At 43.6% G+C, this 19,847-nt stretch overlaps 1 protein-coding gene across 8 annotated transcripts in view; it reads left to right on the top strand.

Annotated features, from left to right (window-relative positions):
* Positions 1–19,847, top strand: part of nbeaa (neurobeachin a) — a 1,044,979-nt gene that overhangs the window by 392,442 nt on the left and 632,690 nt on the right. For all 8 annotated transcript variants that reach the window (XM_038817846.1, XM_038817850.1, XM_038817848.1 and 5 more), the window contains exon 30: positions 1,228–1,396. In XM_038817846.1, the coding sequence (XP_038673774.1) occupies positions 1,228–1,396 (169 nt within the window). The remainder of the gene's footprint in view (positions 1–1,227; positions 1,397–19,847) is intronic.

Raw genomic sequence — 19,847 nt, 5'->3', positions numbered from 1 at the left:
TTTCATTTCCAGTCCAAACTTTCCTCAAATTTCAAAAGTTAGATTTCTTGTAAATTCTATGTTTTAGTTAGTTGCTCTCCAAGGGCAATGGTGAATTCAAACATAAAAAGGTTTCCAAGATGCTTTCTTATTATTAAATAACTAAATTATCAAATAATGGATCTGTTACCCAACTAGAGCTATTCTCACCAGTGCCTTTGTCGGTTTGAAGATAGGTTTCTTTGTGAAGCTCTCCTGAGTACATTCATTAAATCTATCCCTTATATTATTATTCTGCTATTTCTTTGCCAATCCAGATATAGGTTAAAGTCTCATTAATAGATGTTTGACTTTTCTGGCTTTCCTAATCTGCATAATCATGTTAAGTCACAACAATAAGGAGACCAGCGAAGTGCTCCCAGCAGCACTTCAGCCTTTGTTATTGCTTAACAATATCTGAAGTGATACCATCTGCTGTCATGAAGATCTCTTCTTTCAACTACCAAGCTGGTGTATAATTTGGAATATTACAATGTTAATACTGTCACCTACCTCCTCTTCTTTCTTCAATTTTGATTTTTTTAAAAATTCTATCTCCTGATGTAATTTAATTACCAATCTCACCCATGTGCTTGCTGGATTGTGATATTTATCATTGTTATGGATTTATTCTTTCAATTCTTCTCTTATTGCTATACTCCCAGCATTGGCCTGCAAACAAATGTATTGTATATCACCTTCCCCTTCTCTATTCACTGATATATTCTATACTGTTTCTTCTCTTGCCTTTAATTTACCATCCATGTTTAACTTCAGTAAAACTACCCTACTTGATCCCAAGCTTCTTATTTTAAGATTATGATTTGCATTACCTCTCTGCCTTGCTACTTTAAATCCACGGTGGGAGCACATTGGCTAGCACTGTTGCTTCAAAGCACCAGGGCCCAGGTTCGATTCCCAGCTTGGATCACTGTCTGTGCGGAGTCTGCACGTTCTTCCTGTGTCTGCGTGGGTTTACTCCGGGTGGTCTGGGTTCCTCCCACAAGTCCCGAAAGACGTGCTCTTAGGTAATTTGGTCACTGAATTCTCCCTTCGTGTACCCGAACAGGCGTCGGAATGTGGCAACTAGGGGCTTTTTACAGTAACTTCATTGCAGTGTTCATGTAAGCCTATTTGTGACAATAAAAATTATTATTATTATAAATCCACTGTCATTTGAGTTGACTCATTGACAATTTTTCTTAATAGGATGACAGTAAACAGGCTCAGTTTTTGGCTTTGGCTGTTGTATACTTTATCTCTGTACTCATGGTATCAAAATACAGAGACATACTGGAACCACAACGTGAAATTGCAAGATCTGGAAGCCAGATAAGTCGAAATATTCGGCAGGAAATAAACTCACCAACGAGTACAGGTTAGTGTTTTGAATTTCCTGCTTTTTGTTGTTTTACTCTTCCATTTTTAAGGTGATATATTTGACCAGTAGGTCACAGCTAAAATGGGTTTATTGAATCTTGTAATACTGTACAATTGTGATTAATTATTGTAAAATATGCTGTGCAAAATTTACCATTTGCACTACATATGCAATAAATGCTACATTATATTTCAAGAAGGCTGTGAAGCTTTCAATCAAGGTTCCTTGATTGGATGAGTAAAATATCCAACACAATAGTCCAAATAAAAATCTCATGAGCTTTTGAATCTAAAATCTTTCTTTGTTGCCATGTTTAGGTGCTACATAATATAAAATTCAGTAATACAGGTGATGCCGTGCCTGCCTTTCAACCAGAAATAATTACGAGTTGTTTTGAAGTGATGAGATATTAAGAAATATATTTATTTTTGTGGATAGATACAAATTAAGGTTTCAGTTAGCAACATTCATAAAATCCCTACAGTGCAGAAGGAGGCCATTCGGCCCATCGTGTCAGCACCGACCCTCCGAAATAACACCCTACCTAGGCCCACTCTCCCCCCCCCGCCACCCCATCCCTGCAACCCCACTGACCCGCACATCTTTGGACCCTAAGGAGCAATTTAGCATGGCCAATTAACCTAACCTTCACATCTTTGGATGCAGACACTTTGACACTCCACATAGACCAAGACCAGAATCGAACTTGGGGCCCTGGCATGGTTAGGCAACAGTGCTAACCACTGTGTCATTGTGCCACGCAATAATTGCCAATTCACCCAACCTGCACATCCGCGAACTGCAAGGGCCAATTTAGCATGGTCAATCCACCTAAGCTTGCACATCTTTGGAGTGTGGGAGGAAATCGGAGCACCCAGAAGAAATCTTTGCAGGCATGGGGAGAACATGCAAACTCCACTGAAGGACGGAATTGAACCCAGGTCTCTGGTGCTGTGAGGCAACAATGATAACCACTGTGCTACTGTGCTGCCCTTTATAACTGTTAGAACCTTGTAGGACTTAACATACCTTACATATTTTACATTTTAAAATACTTAATTTGTTTACAACAGATTGAGAGAAAAAGGAGAGTGAGAAGTACAGCTGCAGTGAAGGAGATTACTGACCTTGTTATAGGTGTTTTCATTCAGCTAGCTGATCATAGAATGTTTTTAAGCTGATATGGTTAATTCAGTTTCAAAATAATTCAGGACTTCCCAATTAAGAGAGCCTGCATAATAGCTGTTTTCCTAGAACAAAAATCTGGAACTGTGATTTTGAAAAAATGCAGTAAACAAAAGTTGTTTTAGACATGCAAGCATTTTAAATACTGTCATACTAGACATTTTGAAGCAGTGAAATCTGTATTGTGAGTACTATCCTGACACTCTGTCCAATATTAATTGAACAGAAGAGATGATAACGTGGATAAGGGAGTGGAATTTCTACAATGTGCACATGACTCTTTTTAACCCAACATATTGTTATAATCCCAACGAGACCCACTGGGACGACCCGATTGATCTCCCTGTAGGGCTTGCGGAATACGAGCTCCCCTGCTGAGGAGTGGAGATAAAAGCTGACCCGGGAAGGAGCTGGCATCTCAGGTTGATCCCGGCTGGGACTTAGAGTGTTGCTTAGTTGCTGTGTTTCCTAACTGTGAGTAAGAAATAAAATACTTTTCACTCACTCTTTCGGTAATCCTCGTTGACTACAACATTGCAGATGAGAGTAAAACAGAACTACAGATGGCGCTGCATGCCACTCAGACTACGGCTGCTTCTCAATGCGAAGGAGCAAGGTTTGCACTGTTTCAAAAATGCCACTCTTTGGAAGACTCAACATGTTTGATGCGAGTGTGGAAGACTGGGTTCGGGACGCAGAGCGTATGTGCTATTTCTTCATGGTGAACGTTATTTCTGGGGAAGATTGCCAGAAGGTGATTCTTTCGACTGCCTGTGGGGCCCCCACTTTCAGCGTCATAACTAGCCTAACCGACCCTGCGGCCCCAGACTCCAGGATGTTTGAGGAATTGTTAGCGCTCATGACAAATCATTACAATACAAGTCGTCGGTCATTGTCCAAAGATACCGATTTAATATGGCTGAGAGTGTGGGGCAGTCTGTTACTGAATTTCTGGTACAATTACACAGATTGACAGAACACTGTGACTATGGGCCATTCTTACCCGAGATGGTACGAGACTGCATTTCATGCGGAAAACAACATGGTGATCCAGCGGAAATTGCTGGCTGAACCATTGTAAAAAGGGTCATCAAGATCTCCCTGTCAAGGGGAATGTGGAGAAGGGAGTCCAGGAGCTCCAGGGTACGTGGGGATGGGCGTGAATCGTGTAGGATACCCCCCCATTCAAAACAAGCGGCGCCTCCTTGGAGTGGGACTTCTGGGACTCCACCCTTGGCCGAACATCGCTGGGGCCAGGCCCATTAGCAGACGCTCGAATAGATCATGCCGGAAACCCCACCATTTGAACTTAAAGAATTTAAAGATGAGGTTGGAAACATATATGAGGGAACCACTAGCCATTGCGGGTATAACAATGACCCCAGTTGCCTATGAACAGCAGTCTGTCAGGTTGCCCTTGATAATAGTACAGAGTCCCGGTTCGATGCTGCTGGTCCATGATTGGTTACAGAGGCAGCGGATTTTCGTGATGGGCACTAGGGGATTATACAAAATTCTGGGGAAGTACCCGGATGTTTTCCTGGGGTATTTGGGTCAAATCAAAGGTGCCATGCCCAAGATACACCGAGACCCTGAGGCCCAATCAAAGCACTTAGGGCATGCCTAGTTCCCTACGCATCACTTGCAAAGGTAGAGGATGAACGCAATCGTTTAGAAAGCCTGGGAATCATCTGGCTGGTACAATTTGCAGATTGGGTAGCGACTGTAGTCCCGGTACTTAAACCAGACAAAAGCATCTGCCAGTACGGGAATTACAAGCTAACAGTAAACAAAACCTCTTGTTTAGGCCAATACCCAAAGCTGCAGATAGAGGACCTCGAGGCAAAGTTGGTTGGAGGACACTCTTTTTCTAATCTCAATATGAGTGACGCGAACTCCAAATTGGAGCTTGACGCCTGTTGCAGAAAATTTGTGACCATTGATACCCACAGAGGTCTCTATGAAAATACAAGTTTGCCATTCGAAGTGTCATTGGCTTGCACTATTTTCTGGAGAGTCATGAAGAACATCCTCCAAGGGCTACCAAGAGCGGCCGTTTATTTGGATGGCGTCCTGGTCACCAGAACCGCCGAGAAGAAGCACCTAAGCAACTTGGAGGAAGTCCTCCCGTGGTTTTCTGCGACAGGCGTCTGCCTTAAGAAAGGAAATTGTGTTTTCGAGAATGAGACCGAATTTCAATCGTTCTTAGAATTCATGAATTGTTACGGGAACATTTCCCTGACCTGGTGACCATCCTCGCACTGCTCCACGAAGTCCTGAAGAAGCATCAAGAATGAGCGTGGAGAGCGCTGCAAGAAGAAGACTTTGCCAGGGTGAAGTGATAGAATAGAGAAATACAGCACAGAACAGGCCCTTCGGCCCACGATGTTGCGCCGAACTTTTGTCCTAGGTTAATCATAGAATTTTGGACAATTTTTCATGGCCAATCCACCCAACCTGCACATCTTTGGACTGTGGGAGGAAACCGGAGTACCCGGAGGAAACCCACGCAGTCACGGGGAGGATGTGCAGACTCCACACAGACAGTGACCCAAGTCGAAATCGAACTTGGGACCCTGGAGCTGTGAAGCAATTGTGCTATCCACAATGCTACCGTGCTGCCCTTAAGAAGTTAACCTACACTCCCTTATTCTACCCTAATCCAAGTACCTATCCAATAGCCGCTTGAAGGTCCATAAATTTTCCGACTCAACTACTACCACAGGCAGTACTCCCACTACTCTCTGGGTAAAGAACCTACCTCTGACATCCCCTCTATATCTTCCACCATTTATCTTAAATTTATGTCCCCTTGTAATGGTGTGTTCCACCCGGGGAAAAAGTCTTTGACTGTCTACTCTATCTATTCCCCTGATCATCTTATAAACCTCTATCAAGTCGCCCCTCATCCTTCTCCGTTCTAATGAGAAAAGGCCTAGCACCCTCAACCTTTCCTCGTATGACCTACTCTCCATTCCAGGCAACATCCTGGTAAATCTCTTTTGCACCTTTTCCAAAGCTTCCACATCCTTCCTAAAATGAGGTGACCAGAACTGCACACAGTACTCCAAATGTGGCCTGACCAAGGTTTTGTACAGCTGCATCATCACCTCACGGCTCTTAAATTCAATCCCTCTGCTAATGAACGCTAGCACACCATAGGCCTTCTTCACAGCTCTATCCACTTGAGTGGCAACTTTCAAAGAACTATGAACATAGACCCCAAGATCTCTCTGCTCCTCCACATTGCCAAGAACCCTACCATTAACCCTGTATTCCGCATTCAGATTTGTCCTTCCAAAATGGACAACCTCACACTTGTCAGGGTTAAACTCCATCTGCCACTTCTCAGCCCAGCTCTGCATTCTATCTATGTCTCTTTGAAGCCGACAACAGCCCTCCTCACTATCCACAACTCCACCAATCTTCGTATCATCTGCAAATTTACTGACCCACCCTTCAACTCCCTCATCCAAGTCGTTAATGAAAATCACAAACAGCAGAGGACCCAGAACTGATCCCTGCGGTACGCCACTGATAACTGGGCTCCAGGCTGAATATTTGCCATCCACCACAACTCTCTGTCTTCTATCGGTTAGCCAGTTTGTTATCCAACTGGCCAAATTTCCCACTATCCCATGCCTCCTTACTTTCTGCATAAGCCTACCATGGGGAACCTTATCAAATGCCTTACTAAAATCCATGTACACTACATCCACTGCTTTACCTTCATCCACATGCTTGGTCACCTCCTCAAAGAATTCAATAAGACTTGTAAGGCAAGACCTACCCCTCACAAATCCGTGCTGACTATCCCTAATCAAGCAATGCCTTTCCAGATGCTCAGAAATCCTATCCCTCAGTACCCTTTCCATTACTTTGCCTACCACCGAAGTAAGACTAACTGGCCTGTAATTCCCAGGGTTATCCCTATTCCCTTTTTTGAACAGGGGCACGACATTCGCCACTCTCCAATCCTCTGGTACCACCCCTGTTGACAGCGAGGATGAAAAGATCATTGCCAACGGCTCTGCAATTTCATTTCTTGCTTCCCATAGAATCCTTGGATATATCCCGTTAGGCCCGGGGGACTTGTCTATCCTCAAGTTTTTCAAAACGCGCAACACATCTTCCTTCCTGACAAGTATCTCCTCAAGCTTATCAGTCTGCTTCACGCTGTCCTCTCCAACAATATGGCCCCTCTCGTTTGTAAATACTGAAGAAAAATACTTGTTCAAGACCTCTCCTATCTCTTCAGACTCAATACACAATCTCCCGCTACTGTCCTTAATCGGACCTACCCTCGCTCTAGTCATTCTCATATTTCTCACATATATGTAAAAGGCCTTGGGGTTTTCCTTGATCCTACCCGCCAAAGATTTTTCATGCCCTCTCTTAGCTCTCCTAATCCCTTTCTTCAGTTCCCTCTTGGCTATCTTGTATCCCTCCAGCGCCCTGTCTGAACCTTGTTTCTTCAGCCGTACATAAGTCTCCTTCTTCCTCTTAACAAGACATTCAACCTCTCTTGTCAACTATGGTTCCCTCACTCGACCATCTCTTCCCTGCCTGACAGGGACATACATATCAAAGACACGCAGTACCTGTTCCTTGAACAAGTTCCACATTTCACTTGTGTCCTTCCCTGACAGCCTATGTTCCCAACTTCTGCACTTCAATTCTTGTCTGACAGCATTGTATTTACCCTTCCCCCAATTATAAACCTTGCCCTGTTGCTCGCACCTATCCCTCTCCATTACTAAAGTGAAAGTCACAGAATTGTGGTCACTACCTCCAAAATGCTCCCCCACTAACAAATCTATCACCTGCCCTGGTTCATTACCAAGTACTAAATCCAATATGGCCTCCCCTCTGGTCGGACAATCTACATACTGTGTTAGAAAAGCTTCCTGGACACAATGCACAAACACTACCCCATCCAAACTATTTGATCTAAAGAGTTTCCACTCAATGTTTGGGAAGTTGAAGTCGCCCATGACTACTACCCTGTGACTTCTGCACCTTTCCAAAATCTGTTTCCCAATCTGTTCCTCCACATCTCTGCTGCTATTGGGGGGCCTATAGAAAACTCCCAACAAGGTGACTGCTCCTTTCCTATTTCTAACTTCAACCCATATTACCTCAGTAGGCAGATCCCCCTCGAACTGCCTTTCTGCAGCTGTTATACTATCTCTAATTAACAATGCCACCCCCCACCTCTTTTACCATCCTCCCTAATCTTGTTGAAACATCTATAACCAGGGACCTCCAACAACCATTTCTGCCCCATTTCTATCCAAGTTTCTGTGATGGCCACCACATCGTAGTCCCAAGTACAGATCCATGCCTTAAGTTCACCCACCTTATTCCTGATGCTTCTTGCATTAAAGTATACACACTTCAACCCATCTCCTTGCCTGCAAGTACTCTCCTTTGTCATTGTTACCTTCCCCACTGCATCACTATGTGCTTTGGCATCCTGACTATCGTCTACCTTAGTTGCTGGACTACAGATCCGGTTCCCATTCCCCTGCCAAATTAGTTTAAACTCTCCCGAAGAGTACGAGAAAACCTCCCCCCCCCAGGATATGTTTGTTGTTGTCACCAGGGTTGTTGATCCATTACGACCCCTCAAACCACCTTTTGGTCACTTGTGATGCATCTCCATAGGGATTTCAGGTGGTGTTATCCCACCGCATGGGCGATGGACAGGAGAGACCAATAGCCTATGCATCGTAGACTTTGGCCTCGGCGGAGTGCAATTATGCCTGTCTTAGTGGTGAAGAAATGTCACCAGTTCACCATCATAACAAACCACAAGCTATTGTTCGGATTGTTTAAAGAGGACAAGGACATTCTACCAATCACAACTGTCCGAATACAGCGATGGGCCCTATTGTTAGCAGCGTCCGAAGACATGTTTGAGAATTGTCTTGGAACGCAGATCGCAAATGTGGACACTCGGAGCCAGCTCCCGTTGCCAACACGCACCGCACCCCCCTCCCATCTCTACCAAGTACTGACGACACCGTACCGATCTTATATTTTATGGCTACTCTGCCAGCCACTGCCGCACAAATATGTGAATGGACACGGAAGGATCCAGTCTTAGCAAAGTTATGTCATGTCGGCTTATACAGAGGTCAGCAAGAGAAACTGCAAGAGAAAGGCAAGGTGAGAAGCTGTGGGCTTTTGAGACCAAGCAGCAAGAGCTCAGAATGGAGGACGGCATCCTCCTATGGGGAGCTCGCAGGGCAGACAGGCCATACTTCAAGATCTACACGATGGACACCCAGGGGTGTCAAAGATGAAATTTCTAGCCAAGAGCTATGTATGGTGACTAGGCCTGGATGGCAAAATTGAGTGACTGGCCCAGCAATGCATCATTTGTTAGGAGCAACCGAAGCTCCTGCCAGATGCTCCACTCTACCCATGGGAATGGACAGGCTGGTCTTGGGTGCGTCTACATGGAGATTTTGCCGGCATCTCAGGATGGTCCCGGCTGGGGTTGTTACTTAGTTGCTGTATTTCCTAACTGTGTATAGAAAATAAGCTACTTTTGACCCACATTTTTGGGACCCCTCATTGACTACGATACACGTAGAAAGCCTAGCAAGTGAATATTCACTATTGGATATAATAATGTGGAATGATGCTGGGAGCGAAGTATGGGCTGGTGCAGGGGGATATATTTAGATGCATGCATGTTCGAGACTTTGCCAGAAAGGAGATACAGAGCTTCCCAGGAGAGCTGGCTTCCACATTGCTGGAGGAGGTGCTGACGACAGGGGGACTGGAGAAAGGGGTAGTATCAGCAGTTTACGGGGCTATTTTGGAGGAGGAAAAGGCACCACTAGAAGGGATCAAGGCAAGGTGAGAGGAAGAGTTGTGACAGGGTATGGAGGAGGAGTTCTGGCGTGAGGTGCTCCCAGTGTGAACACCTCCACTCGTGTGCGAGGTTGGGGCTGATACAGCTGAAGGTGGTGTATAGAGCGCACCTTACAAGGGTGAGAATGAGCTGGCTCTTTGAGGGGGTGGAAGATGTGTGTGAAAGTTGCGGGGGAGGCCCCACAAACCACATTCATATGTTTTGGTCCTGTCCAAAGCTGGAGGATTACTGGAAGGAGGTGTTTAGGGTAATCTCTAAAGTGGTGCACGTGAAACTGGACCAGGGCCCTCGGGAGGCCATATTTGGGGTGTCGGACCAGCCGGGGTTGGAAGCTGGTGTGGAGGTAGATGTTGTAGCCTTCGCCTCGTTGATTTCCCAAAGGCGGATCCTATTAGGGTGGAGACCAACCTTTCCACCCTGTGCCCTGGCGTGGCGGAGGGATCTGTCGGAATTCTTAATGCTTGAAAAGATCAAATTTGAACAGAGGTGAAGGGTAGAGGGGTTTTACAATTCATGGGCATTATTCATTATGCACTTTTGAGAATTGGATCACATCGAAAATTAGTTGGGGGGGTGGCTGGGAGGGTTGGAGGGAGGGGGACTGTGTGTGTTAATGATGACTAAGATCTTGTCCTGTGTAATGAGACAGGATTGATTCATGATCTCATAGTTAGGGATCCTCTCGGAAGGAGCGATCACAATATGGTGGAATTTAAAATACAGATGGAGGGTGAGAAAGTAAAATCAAATACTAGTGTTTTGTGTTTAAACAAAGGAGATTACAAGGGGATGAGAGAAGAACTAGCTAAGGTAGACTGGGAGCTAAGACTTTATGGTGGAACAGTTGAGGAACAGTGGAGAACCTTCCAAGCGATTTTTCACAGTGCTCAGCAAAGGTTTATACCAACAAAAAGGAAGGACGGAAGAAAGAGGGAAAATGGACCGTGGATATCTAAGGAAATAAGGGAGAGTATCAAATTGAAGGAAAAAGCATATAAAGTGGCAAAGATTGCTGGGAGATTAGAGGACTGGGAAATCTTTAGGGGGCAACAGAAAGCTACTAAAAAAGCTATAAAGAAGAGTAAGATAGAGTATGAGAGTAAACTTGTTCAGAATATAAAAACAGACAGTAAAAGTTTTTACAAATATATAAGACAAAAAAAAGTGGCTAAGGTAAATATCGGTCCTTTAGAGGATGAGAAGGGAGTTTTAATAATGGGAAATGAGGAAATGGCTGAGGAACTGAACAGGTTTTTTGGGTCGGTCTTCACAGTGGAAGACACAAATAACATGCCAGCGACTGATAGAAATGAGGCTATGACAGGTGAGGACCTTGAGAGGATTGTTATCACTAAGGAGGGAGTGATGGGCAAGCTAATGGGGCTAAAGGTAGACAAGTCTCCTGGCCCTGATGGAATGCATCCCAGAGTGCTAAAAGAGATGGCTAGGGAAATTGCAGATGCACTAGTGATAATTTACCGAAATTCACTAGACTCTGGGGTGGTCCGGTGGATTGGAAATTAGCAAACGTGACGCCACTGTTTAAAAAAGGAGGTAGGCAGAAAGCAGGAAATTATAGGCCAGTGAGTTTAACTTCGGTAATAGGGAAGATGCTGGAATCTATCATCAAGGAAGAAATTGCGAGGCATCTGGATAGAAATTGTCCCATTGGCAGACGCAGCATGGGTTCGTTAAAGGCAGGTCATGCCTAACTAATTTAGTAGAATTTTTTGAGGGCATTACCAGTGCAGTAGATAACGGGGAGCCGATGGATGTGGTATATCTGGATTTCCAGAAAGCCTTTGACAAGGTGCCACACAAAAGGTTGCTGCATAAGATAAAGATGCATGGCATTAAGGGTAAAGTAGTAGCATGGATAGAGGATTGGTTAATTAATAGAAAGCAAAGAGTTGGGATAAATGGGTGTTTCTCTGGTTGGCAATCAGTAGCTAGTGGTGTCCCTCAGGGATCCGTGTTGGGCCCACAATTGTTCACAATTTACATAGATGATTTGGAGTTGGGGACCAAGGGCAATGTGTCCAAGTTTGCAGATGACACTAAGATGAGTGGTAAAGCGAAAAGTGCAGAGGATACTGGAAGTCTGCAGAGGGATTTGGATAGGTTAAGTGAATGGGCTCGGGTCTGGCAGATGGAATGCAATGTTGACAAATGTGAGGTTATCCATTTTGGTAGGAATAACAGCAAACGGGATTATTATTTAAACGATAAAATATTAAAGCATGCCACTGTTCAGAGAGACTTGGGTGTGCTAGTGCATGAGTCACAGAAGGTTGGTTTACAAGTGCAACAGGTGATTAAGAAGGCAAATGGAATTTTGTCCTTCATTGCTAGGGGGATGGAGTTTAAGACTAGGGAGGTTATGTTGCAATTGTATAAGGTGTTAGTGCGGCCACACCTGGAGTATTGTGTTCAGTTTTGGTCTCCTTACTTGAGAAAGGACGTACTGGCGCTGGAGGGTGTGCAGAGGAGATTCACTAGGTTAATCCCAGAGCTGAAGGGGTTGGATTATGAGGAGAGGTTGAGTAGACTGGGACTGTACTCGTTGGAATTTAGAAGGATGAGGGGGGATCTTATAGAAACATTTAAAATTATGAAGGGAATAGATAGGATAGATGCGGGCAGGTTGTTTCCACTGGCGGGTGACAGCAGAACTAGGGGGCATAGCCTCAAAATAAGGGGAAGTAGATTTAGGACTGAGTTTAGGAGGAACTTCTTCACCCAAAGGGTTGTGAATCTATGGAATTCCTTGCCCAGTGAAGCAGTTGAGGCTCCTTCATTACATGTTTTTAAGGTAAAGATAGATAGTTTTTTGAAGAATAAAGGGATTAAGGGTTATGGTGTTCGGGCCGGAAAGTGGAGCTGAGTCCACAAAAGATCAGCCATGATCTAATTGAATGGCGGAGCAGGCTCGAGGGGCCAGATGGCCTACTCCTGCTCCTAGTTCTTATGTTCTTATGTTCTATGGGCAATTCCTGATTCCTTTTTGTCATTTGTTTATGTTAACATGCGGGCCAATGTCTGGGGTTTGGTGGGAGGATGGGATCGTTGTTATTGATATAGGGATTGACATTACATTCGTTACTGATTATTGTTTATTGTTGGGTGTAAATTTTGGAGAATAAAAAATATATTTTTTTTTAAATCACGGGGAATGATGAGAAGTAAAAGTAAGGGAACATCTGGGCAAAGTGGCCTATGTATTATGATGAAAGCTAAATTATAGACTGGAGAGAAGTTGATTTTGAGGAGCTAAGAATGGAACTTGGATAAATACAATTGGCAACCTTATTGGTAAATTATGTAGAATAAGAATGGGAAACATTCAACAGGGTGCACAGAAAATATATCCCATTGAAAGGAAAGAACAAATTAAACTCCACTGGGACTCCACGGATGAATAAAGACATAAGGGAACAATTGAAGATTAGAAAGGAGGCATATGATAAGAACATATAGAACGTAGAACATACAGTGTAGAAGGAGGCCCTTCAGCCCATCGAGTCTGCACCGACCCACTGAAGCCCTCACTTCCACCCTATCCCCGTAATCCAGTAACCCCTCCTAACCTTTTTGGTCACTAAGGGCAATTTATCATGGCCAATCCACCTAACCTGCGCATCGTTGGACTGTGGGAGGAAACCGGAGCACCCGTAGAAAACCCACCCAGACACGGGGAGAACGTGCAGACTCCACACACACAGTGACCCAGCGGGGAATCGAACCTGGGACCCTGGCGCTGTGAATCCACAGTGCTGTCCACTTGTGCTACTGTGCTGCCCCAAACCGCAGAGGAATGCATGATAAGATAAAATATGAGGCTATCAGGAGAGGTCAAAAAGAGTATTAGGAAATCCAAAGGAACTAGGGAACAAGGAACATCTAAGTATTTTATAGACATATCAATAAAAAAAAGGAAGGCTGGAATGGGAATAAGACCATTAAGGAATGGACAGGATAAAACCACAGATAACCAAAGAGAGATGGGAGAAATATTAAACTTTGTTACGACACCATAAGCTAATGCATGGTCAATTCCAGCCTCACTTGAACCAGAGTTGCAACACAGTTGAAATTAACTCTTAATTTTAAAAATACCTGAGGTCTGTGGTCTTTGGCTGCCCAATAACTACAGTACCCAGATTTGTAAATTTAAACACAATTGATTTTTTTATTAATAACAACTATAATTAAATTGGGGAAAAAAAACACTGGTTAATTATTATGTAATTTCTAAACCCCCCCCTTAACTCACCCCGACCTCTACACCTACACATAAGACAGACAAACACAGAGGGGAAAGAGGGGTGTAAAAAGTAATCCTAAAAGTAAAAGGATAAAAGTCTCTATTTCAGATGGACGACTTCCAGTTAGATTTTTTTCAGTCAAGTCCTACATTTGAGTTTCTTTGCTTTCAGTCTGTAATGGTTTTCACTGTAGACTCAAGATCGTCTTGAGACTTCTCTGCAGATTCGAACAGTAGACAGGAAACACTTGAAAGAGAGAGAACAACCCATAACCTCTCTCAGCGTCCAGGAACTGTCTGCTGGGTCCTCTGAAAAATCTCCACCTTGACAGAACTAAATCTCTCTCTGTTACCGGGCAGAATACAGTCCCTGGCCAATTCATTGGCCACGAGCTAACCAACCAAACCGAATATTTCCATCTCTTGGGTGCCATAAAGTCTGAGTTCTCCTATTCAATATCTAAACCTTCATAGCACAGTGTACTATTTTGCAACTTATAAGTTCCTCACTTCCCATTACACGACTTAAAGGCATGTCTCCATTAAAGATCCATGGACCACAAACGATAACCACAAAGTAAAATAAATAGAAAATAAGGGAATCAACAGAAAGCGCCTTTGCATAATTATTTCGCTTTGGTATTTACTAAGGAGAGAGACCAGGTCGACATGGCATTGAACACTGAATTGAGTTATGAGATGAGTGATTTAAATGAAATAAAAAGTGGGATGTATTGAATAAACCAATCAAACTTAAAGAGAATACAATTCCTGCAGAGCTGGCTTGCATCCAAGCATTTTATAAGAATCTAGGGACAAGATAGCTGAGGCTTTACTGCATGGGTTTAATAATTCATTAGAAGAAGGTGTAGTGCCAGAACACTGGAGGATAGCTAATATAATTCTTAAACTTAGGAAGTGGGACAGAACATACCCATGGAATTATAGACTAGTCAGTTTAACGTCAATGATAGGAATAATAATGGAATCACTGATTAATGGAGAGAATAGACAAACATCCAAAAATGAAAAATATAATAATTAATATTTGCTCAGATTTAAAAAGAGAAAATATTTTTGACGAACCTTATTTAATTTTTGGAGTAACAGAGAAAGTAGAGATTGGTATGAGGTAGTACATTTTGGCAGGAAGAACATGGAATCATTTACTTCTTGGAAGGCGGAAGTCTAGGTGCGGGAGAGGAACAAAGAAATCTCAGAATATGTTGTCTGTAAAATTCAGACACTACGACCAGTTTAGCTCACTGAGCTAAATCACTGGCTTTTAAAGCAGACCAAGCAGGCCAGCAGCACGGTTCGATTCCCGTACCAGCCTCCCCGGATAGGTGCAGGAATGTGGCGACTAGGGGCTTTTCACAGTAACTTCATTGAAGCCTACTCGTGACAATAAGCGATTTTCATTTCATTTTTCATTTCATTTATTCAAAGGTTTTACCTAGGTGTCCTTATTTGCGAGTAGAACAAAGGACAAACACAAGTTCACAATTCAATGCAAGTTTATTTTAAAACACAATGAAACAGTTATCCCTTAAATTCCCCCAACTATAGTATGCCTTAAGATTCTTAATACCACCCTGCCAATTATGGACATGATTGATAGGAAGGAGTCGGCCTTGGTTACTGCCTTTACTTTCTGGTAGTTGATGCTACGCCATTTTGGTCCATCTGGTTTCGTGATCATACAATGGGGGGTAGCTCCAAATACTTTTGCTCGGCTCAATTATATCATTATCCAGGATGTGCTGGAATTCCTGTCTGACCTGAGCCAGCTTGTCGGAGCTCAACTGGTAAAGATTTTGTTTCATTGGTGGGTTTCCCTTGTCCATGCCATGGACTGTTAGGGTAGTATACCTTGGTTGGTCCCAACATCTTTCTTCACATTTTTTATGCAGGGTGACAATATTCTCCCTCTACTCTTTAGTCAGGTGTGTTAATTGGACATTGAAATCCTCTAAGACTTCAGTATTTGCCAGCTTGGTAGCTGGGGGTTCAATTGGGGGACCTTACAGTTCCCCCATCTCAGCTGACTTCTGTGTCTTTGCAGGGGATGTTGCCTGACCAGGTCCATGTGCCTTGGAACACTACTCCCTTCAAGTAGAGATAGTCCCTTGTGGCTCTTCAACTGGGTGAGGCTTCTCCCTCACTATCTGCTTGTCTGTTTGGGAACTCTCCTTGTCCCTATTTAAATCTGAAAATGTTTCTACAAGCCATACTTCAGGCAAATATTCAACCTTTATCTTTCCTAGTTTAACTATTTGTCTCCTCTCAGGCCCTTCAACCAAGTGGGACATATCCCTCACTGTGTCTTTACCTGATTTGGTTCTTCCCTGGTCCATTTCTTTCTGATAAAAACTTTTTTGCCACATTAATTTTGTGTCATTCTGTTTGTCTGTTTTAAATTCCAACGGTCGTTACTTGACTTCCTTTTTAACTTTTACAGGCCCCTCATGGACATCTCTTTCTGTTGGTCTTGTTTTGTTGTTTTAATTTCTTTAGTTTCTACCTTGGCTCTTTGTATTTCTGCCTCAGAACAGATAGTCTGCACTATGCACCTTACAAGGTCTGTCAGCTGTGCTTTAATCAGGGAGGCATGGCTGTGCACCTCCTCTCCCTCAGATTGATTTAAGAGGGTTTTTGCTAACCAGACCTGTAGCTGTTCAATCTTCTTTTCATGCTCTGCTGGCTTAAAATTATAGGGGATGTTGCCACCTCAGTGCCAGGCAAATTATTCCTGAGTTGGCAGTTGATACCTGCTGTCAAAGCTCAGAGACAATTTCACTTGACCTGAGACTAGGTTGCACTGTAGGTGGACCCCGTGGAGGTGCACAGACATGCGTCCTCCTCTCACTCCACCGATCAGTGCCTGGGCTTTCAGGCAGGTATCAGTTCCCCTCCACCATTAAGGATTGAGTGGCCCGTCTCCCGGAGCAGTACTCTGTACTTGCTCATATCGTGGGACAGATTCAGGGGCACTGTTTCTGGAAGGACAAATCTCCAGTAGGGAATTTTGGCTGGCATGGCCACACATGGAGCAATGCCCTCAACAGGGGCTAGTTTCTGCAGAGAGGGTCGCTGCCTGTTCTGTTGCATTAGCTACTCAAGTGTCCTTCTTAGGATTACTCTCATGGAACCTTATGTGACCCGCTGGCTTTCCTTTAAAACCTCCAGCATTCAAGCCTGGGGTGAATTATTTTGTGACAGTGGGAAGCCACCTGTCTCTGCCTATTCGCCTTTTGGAGGACTTCTCACACCCTCCTTTGCACCCCTTTCCTATCCATTTCACCATTCTTATGTTTGACATGGGTTTGGCGATGGTATGTAAAAGGTCTCAGGATCAAATTGGTAGTTTAGTTTATTCACACATTAAAACTTGAGGGATGATCACAGCTTCACACAACACACAAGTATACTGTAACAGTGATAGAAAAGAGGGTATTTTACCACTATGAATAACTTAACAGTGAAAATAACCACAAAAATAGGTATCAGTCCACATGAATTCCAGAGTCCAAAAACCCAGAGGAGTTACCCTCACAGTGAAGTTCCAATTCAGGTGGGTTCCTGGCTGAAGACAGAAGTGCCGAATTCTGTCAAAACTGATGGTGATGCAGTGAGATGATATCCATAGAGTTGGTCTGCTTGGCAGGTGGTGACCAGTGGCTTGCAGATACACATGCTCCAAGGATGGGTTGCTGCTCTAGGTTGCTTAATTGGCAGACTGGCCTGACTCTAAGTTCTCAATTATAAATTGAAATTTTAAACTGCCACTCTGGTCCTGTGACTGCCTTCCTCCAAAATTATTTAATAAAGGGATCTGGTGCCTAGACATAACTTTTGTCCTTTGGCTTATAATGTCCCAGTGAAGGAGTCATATTAGTGACTGTATTCTGGGTAGCTATTATCTTGCTGGAGTTTTGGACTCATCTAGAGTAGTAAGCTTATAAAGATTCAAATGATATCCATTTCCTTTCAAAGTTCTCTTTTAAAATGGACCTTGACAGTCCCAAATGTGAGATTCCATGAGCAATATAAGGTCATGTCATCAGTGCAATCCTTAGTGATCACTTTACAGTTCCAGATATCAGGTGACTTGTGGTGGCCGTCTTTTGATTACGACATTCATTTTTAAATACGCAAAAATAAGTTTGGTTCACAGAGTTAATAATTTCTTTCATGTCTTACTGAAGAGTCATGTTATCTATTTTATGTAATCCTATGTTGCTTTTCCATGAGAATGTGATCAATGGTAAAGAAGGTCAATTTTATTTAATTTGGTGTTCATTATATGGGGTAGTATCTGAAATATATATTTTTAGCTGAGAGTCCATAACAGGAATATTCAGGTATAAGTTCTAAGAAGTAAAATGCATAGACTATTGGATGTCTTGGATGCTGGAAGGATGATTCTCCTAATGGGAGAGACTAGAACTAGGTAATGCAGTTTAAAGTAAGGCTTTAAAGTACGGCATCTCCCATTAAATATGTGGATGAGAACTTATTTTCTTTCAGAGGATTATTAGTCTGTAGAATTGCATTCCCCAGAGAGCAATAGAGGCAGGATCATAAGATGTTTTTAAGGCTGAGTGTGAGTCAAAGGTAATGGAGAATAGACAGGAAAGTAGAGGTCATAATCAGATAATTCATGATTTTATCAAAGGTCGGAGCAAGCTTGAGAGGCTGAATGGCCTGGTCCTGCTCCAAATTCATATACCTCCCATCCATTGACTCTATCTACACCTCCCACTGCCTGGAGAAAGTGGGCGGCATAATCAAAGACCCCTCCCACCCGGCTTACTCACTCTTCCAACATCTTCCATTGCGCAGGATATACAAAAGACTGAGAACACGCACTAACAGATTCAGAAACAGCTTCTTCCCCGCTGTTACCAGACTCCTAAATGACGCTGATTTAGGAGTCACAGCCAGCACTCACAGACATCAAAAACAGTAAAAGATAGAGACCCACACCCATATCAGGAGAACAACCGACTCCCTCCTAAAGGAGAGTACAATGAAAGCCAGTCATCAACAGAGTAATACACAGTCTGCCTGGGCCTGAAGAAAAAAAGGCACAGTCAAAAGTAAAAACTAACTTCCTTGAATATAGCAAGGACAGAACTAACCTTACCACCCACATCCTCCACCCCTACCCCCGCTCCAGCTCTGCTTATCCCAGGAAAATTTAGGATAAAGAAACTATGCACAAATCCCAAAATCAATATTCAGCTCAACATGATAAAACCTTATTAAATCAGAATAACCAACGGTGCAGGACATCACACCTAAAATATTTACTTCCCTGCAAATAGATAAATTGACAACAGACAACAATGTGATTATCAGGGAGTAAAGTCCAGGATAGCAAATGAGAAAACTGGCATTCATCAGGATAATGTCCACTCCACTGGTGCATGAAGAAATTGGACATCCAAGATAAAGCAGGATCTGAAACGGAGAGCACTCTTCAAGGTGTTCCATGGATCAGAACACAAACTTCATTGATTCCAAACATGCTGATTTGACTGAACCCAGGTGGTCAGCTACCTAGGCGTAAATGGCCCAGCCTGCTTAAGTGACCCCATCCCCTCTCGACTGACAACAGGAACAATACCGCACAGACCCAGAGGCTGGAAGGCCAACCCAACCCAGGCCTCAGAGAGAGTATTCAATGTACTCCACTGAATTTGAGCTGCCTGTGCACAAGGATAAAAACAAAGATTGAAAGATGAGCAGAGCTGGAGCTAGCGGTAATGCAGTCGTTCTCGTGCTCACATTAGGTGATCCCCAGGTGGGAACTCGGTGGCGAGTAACCCATCTCCTGAATCCCAAATGCTGTCCACCATCTACAAGGCACAAGTCTGGAGAGTGATGGAATATGCCCCACTTGCCTCAATGAGTGCAATCCAACAACATTTGAGAAGCTTGACGCTATCCAGGATAATACAGCTTGCCACCTTGAACACTCATTCCCCCCCACCTCTGGCACACATTGGTAGCAATATATACCAGCTACAAGATGCACTGCAGCAACTCACCAAGGCTCCTTCAGTAGTACCTTCCAAACGTGTACCATCGAGAAGAACGAGGGCAGC

Source organism: Scyliorhinus canicula, chromosome 14 (genome assembly GCF_902713615.1).
Source record: "Scyliorhinus canicula chromosome 14, sScyCan1.1, whole genome shotgun sequence".
Taxonomy (NCBI): domain Eukaryota; kingdom Metazoa; phylum Chordata; class Chondrichthyes; order Carcharhiniformes; family Scyliorhinidae; genus Scyliorhinus; species Scyliorhinus canicula.
This window is presented reverse-complemented; position numbering and strand designations above follow the sequence as displayed.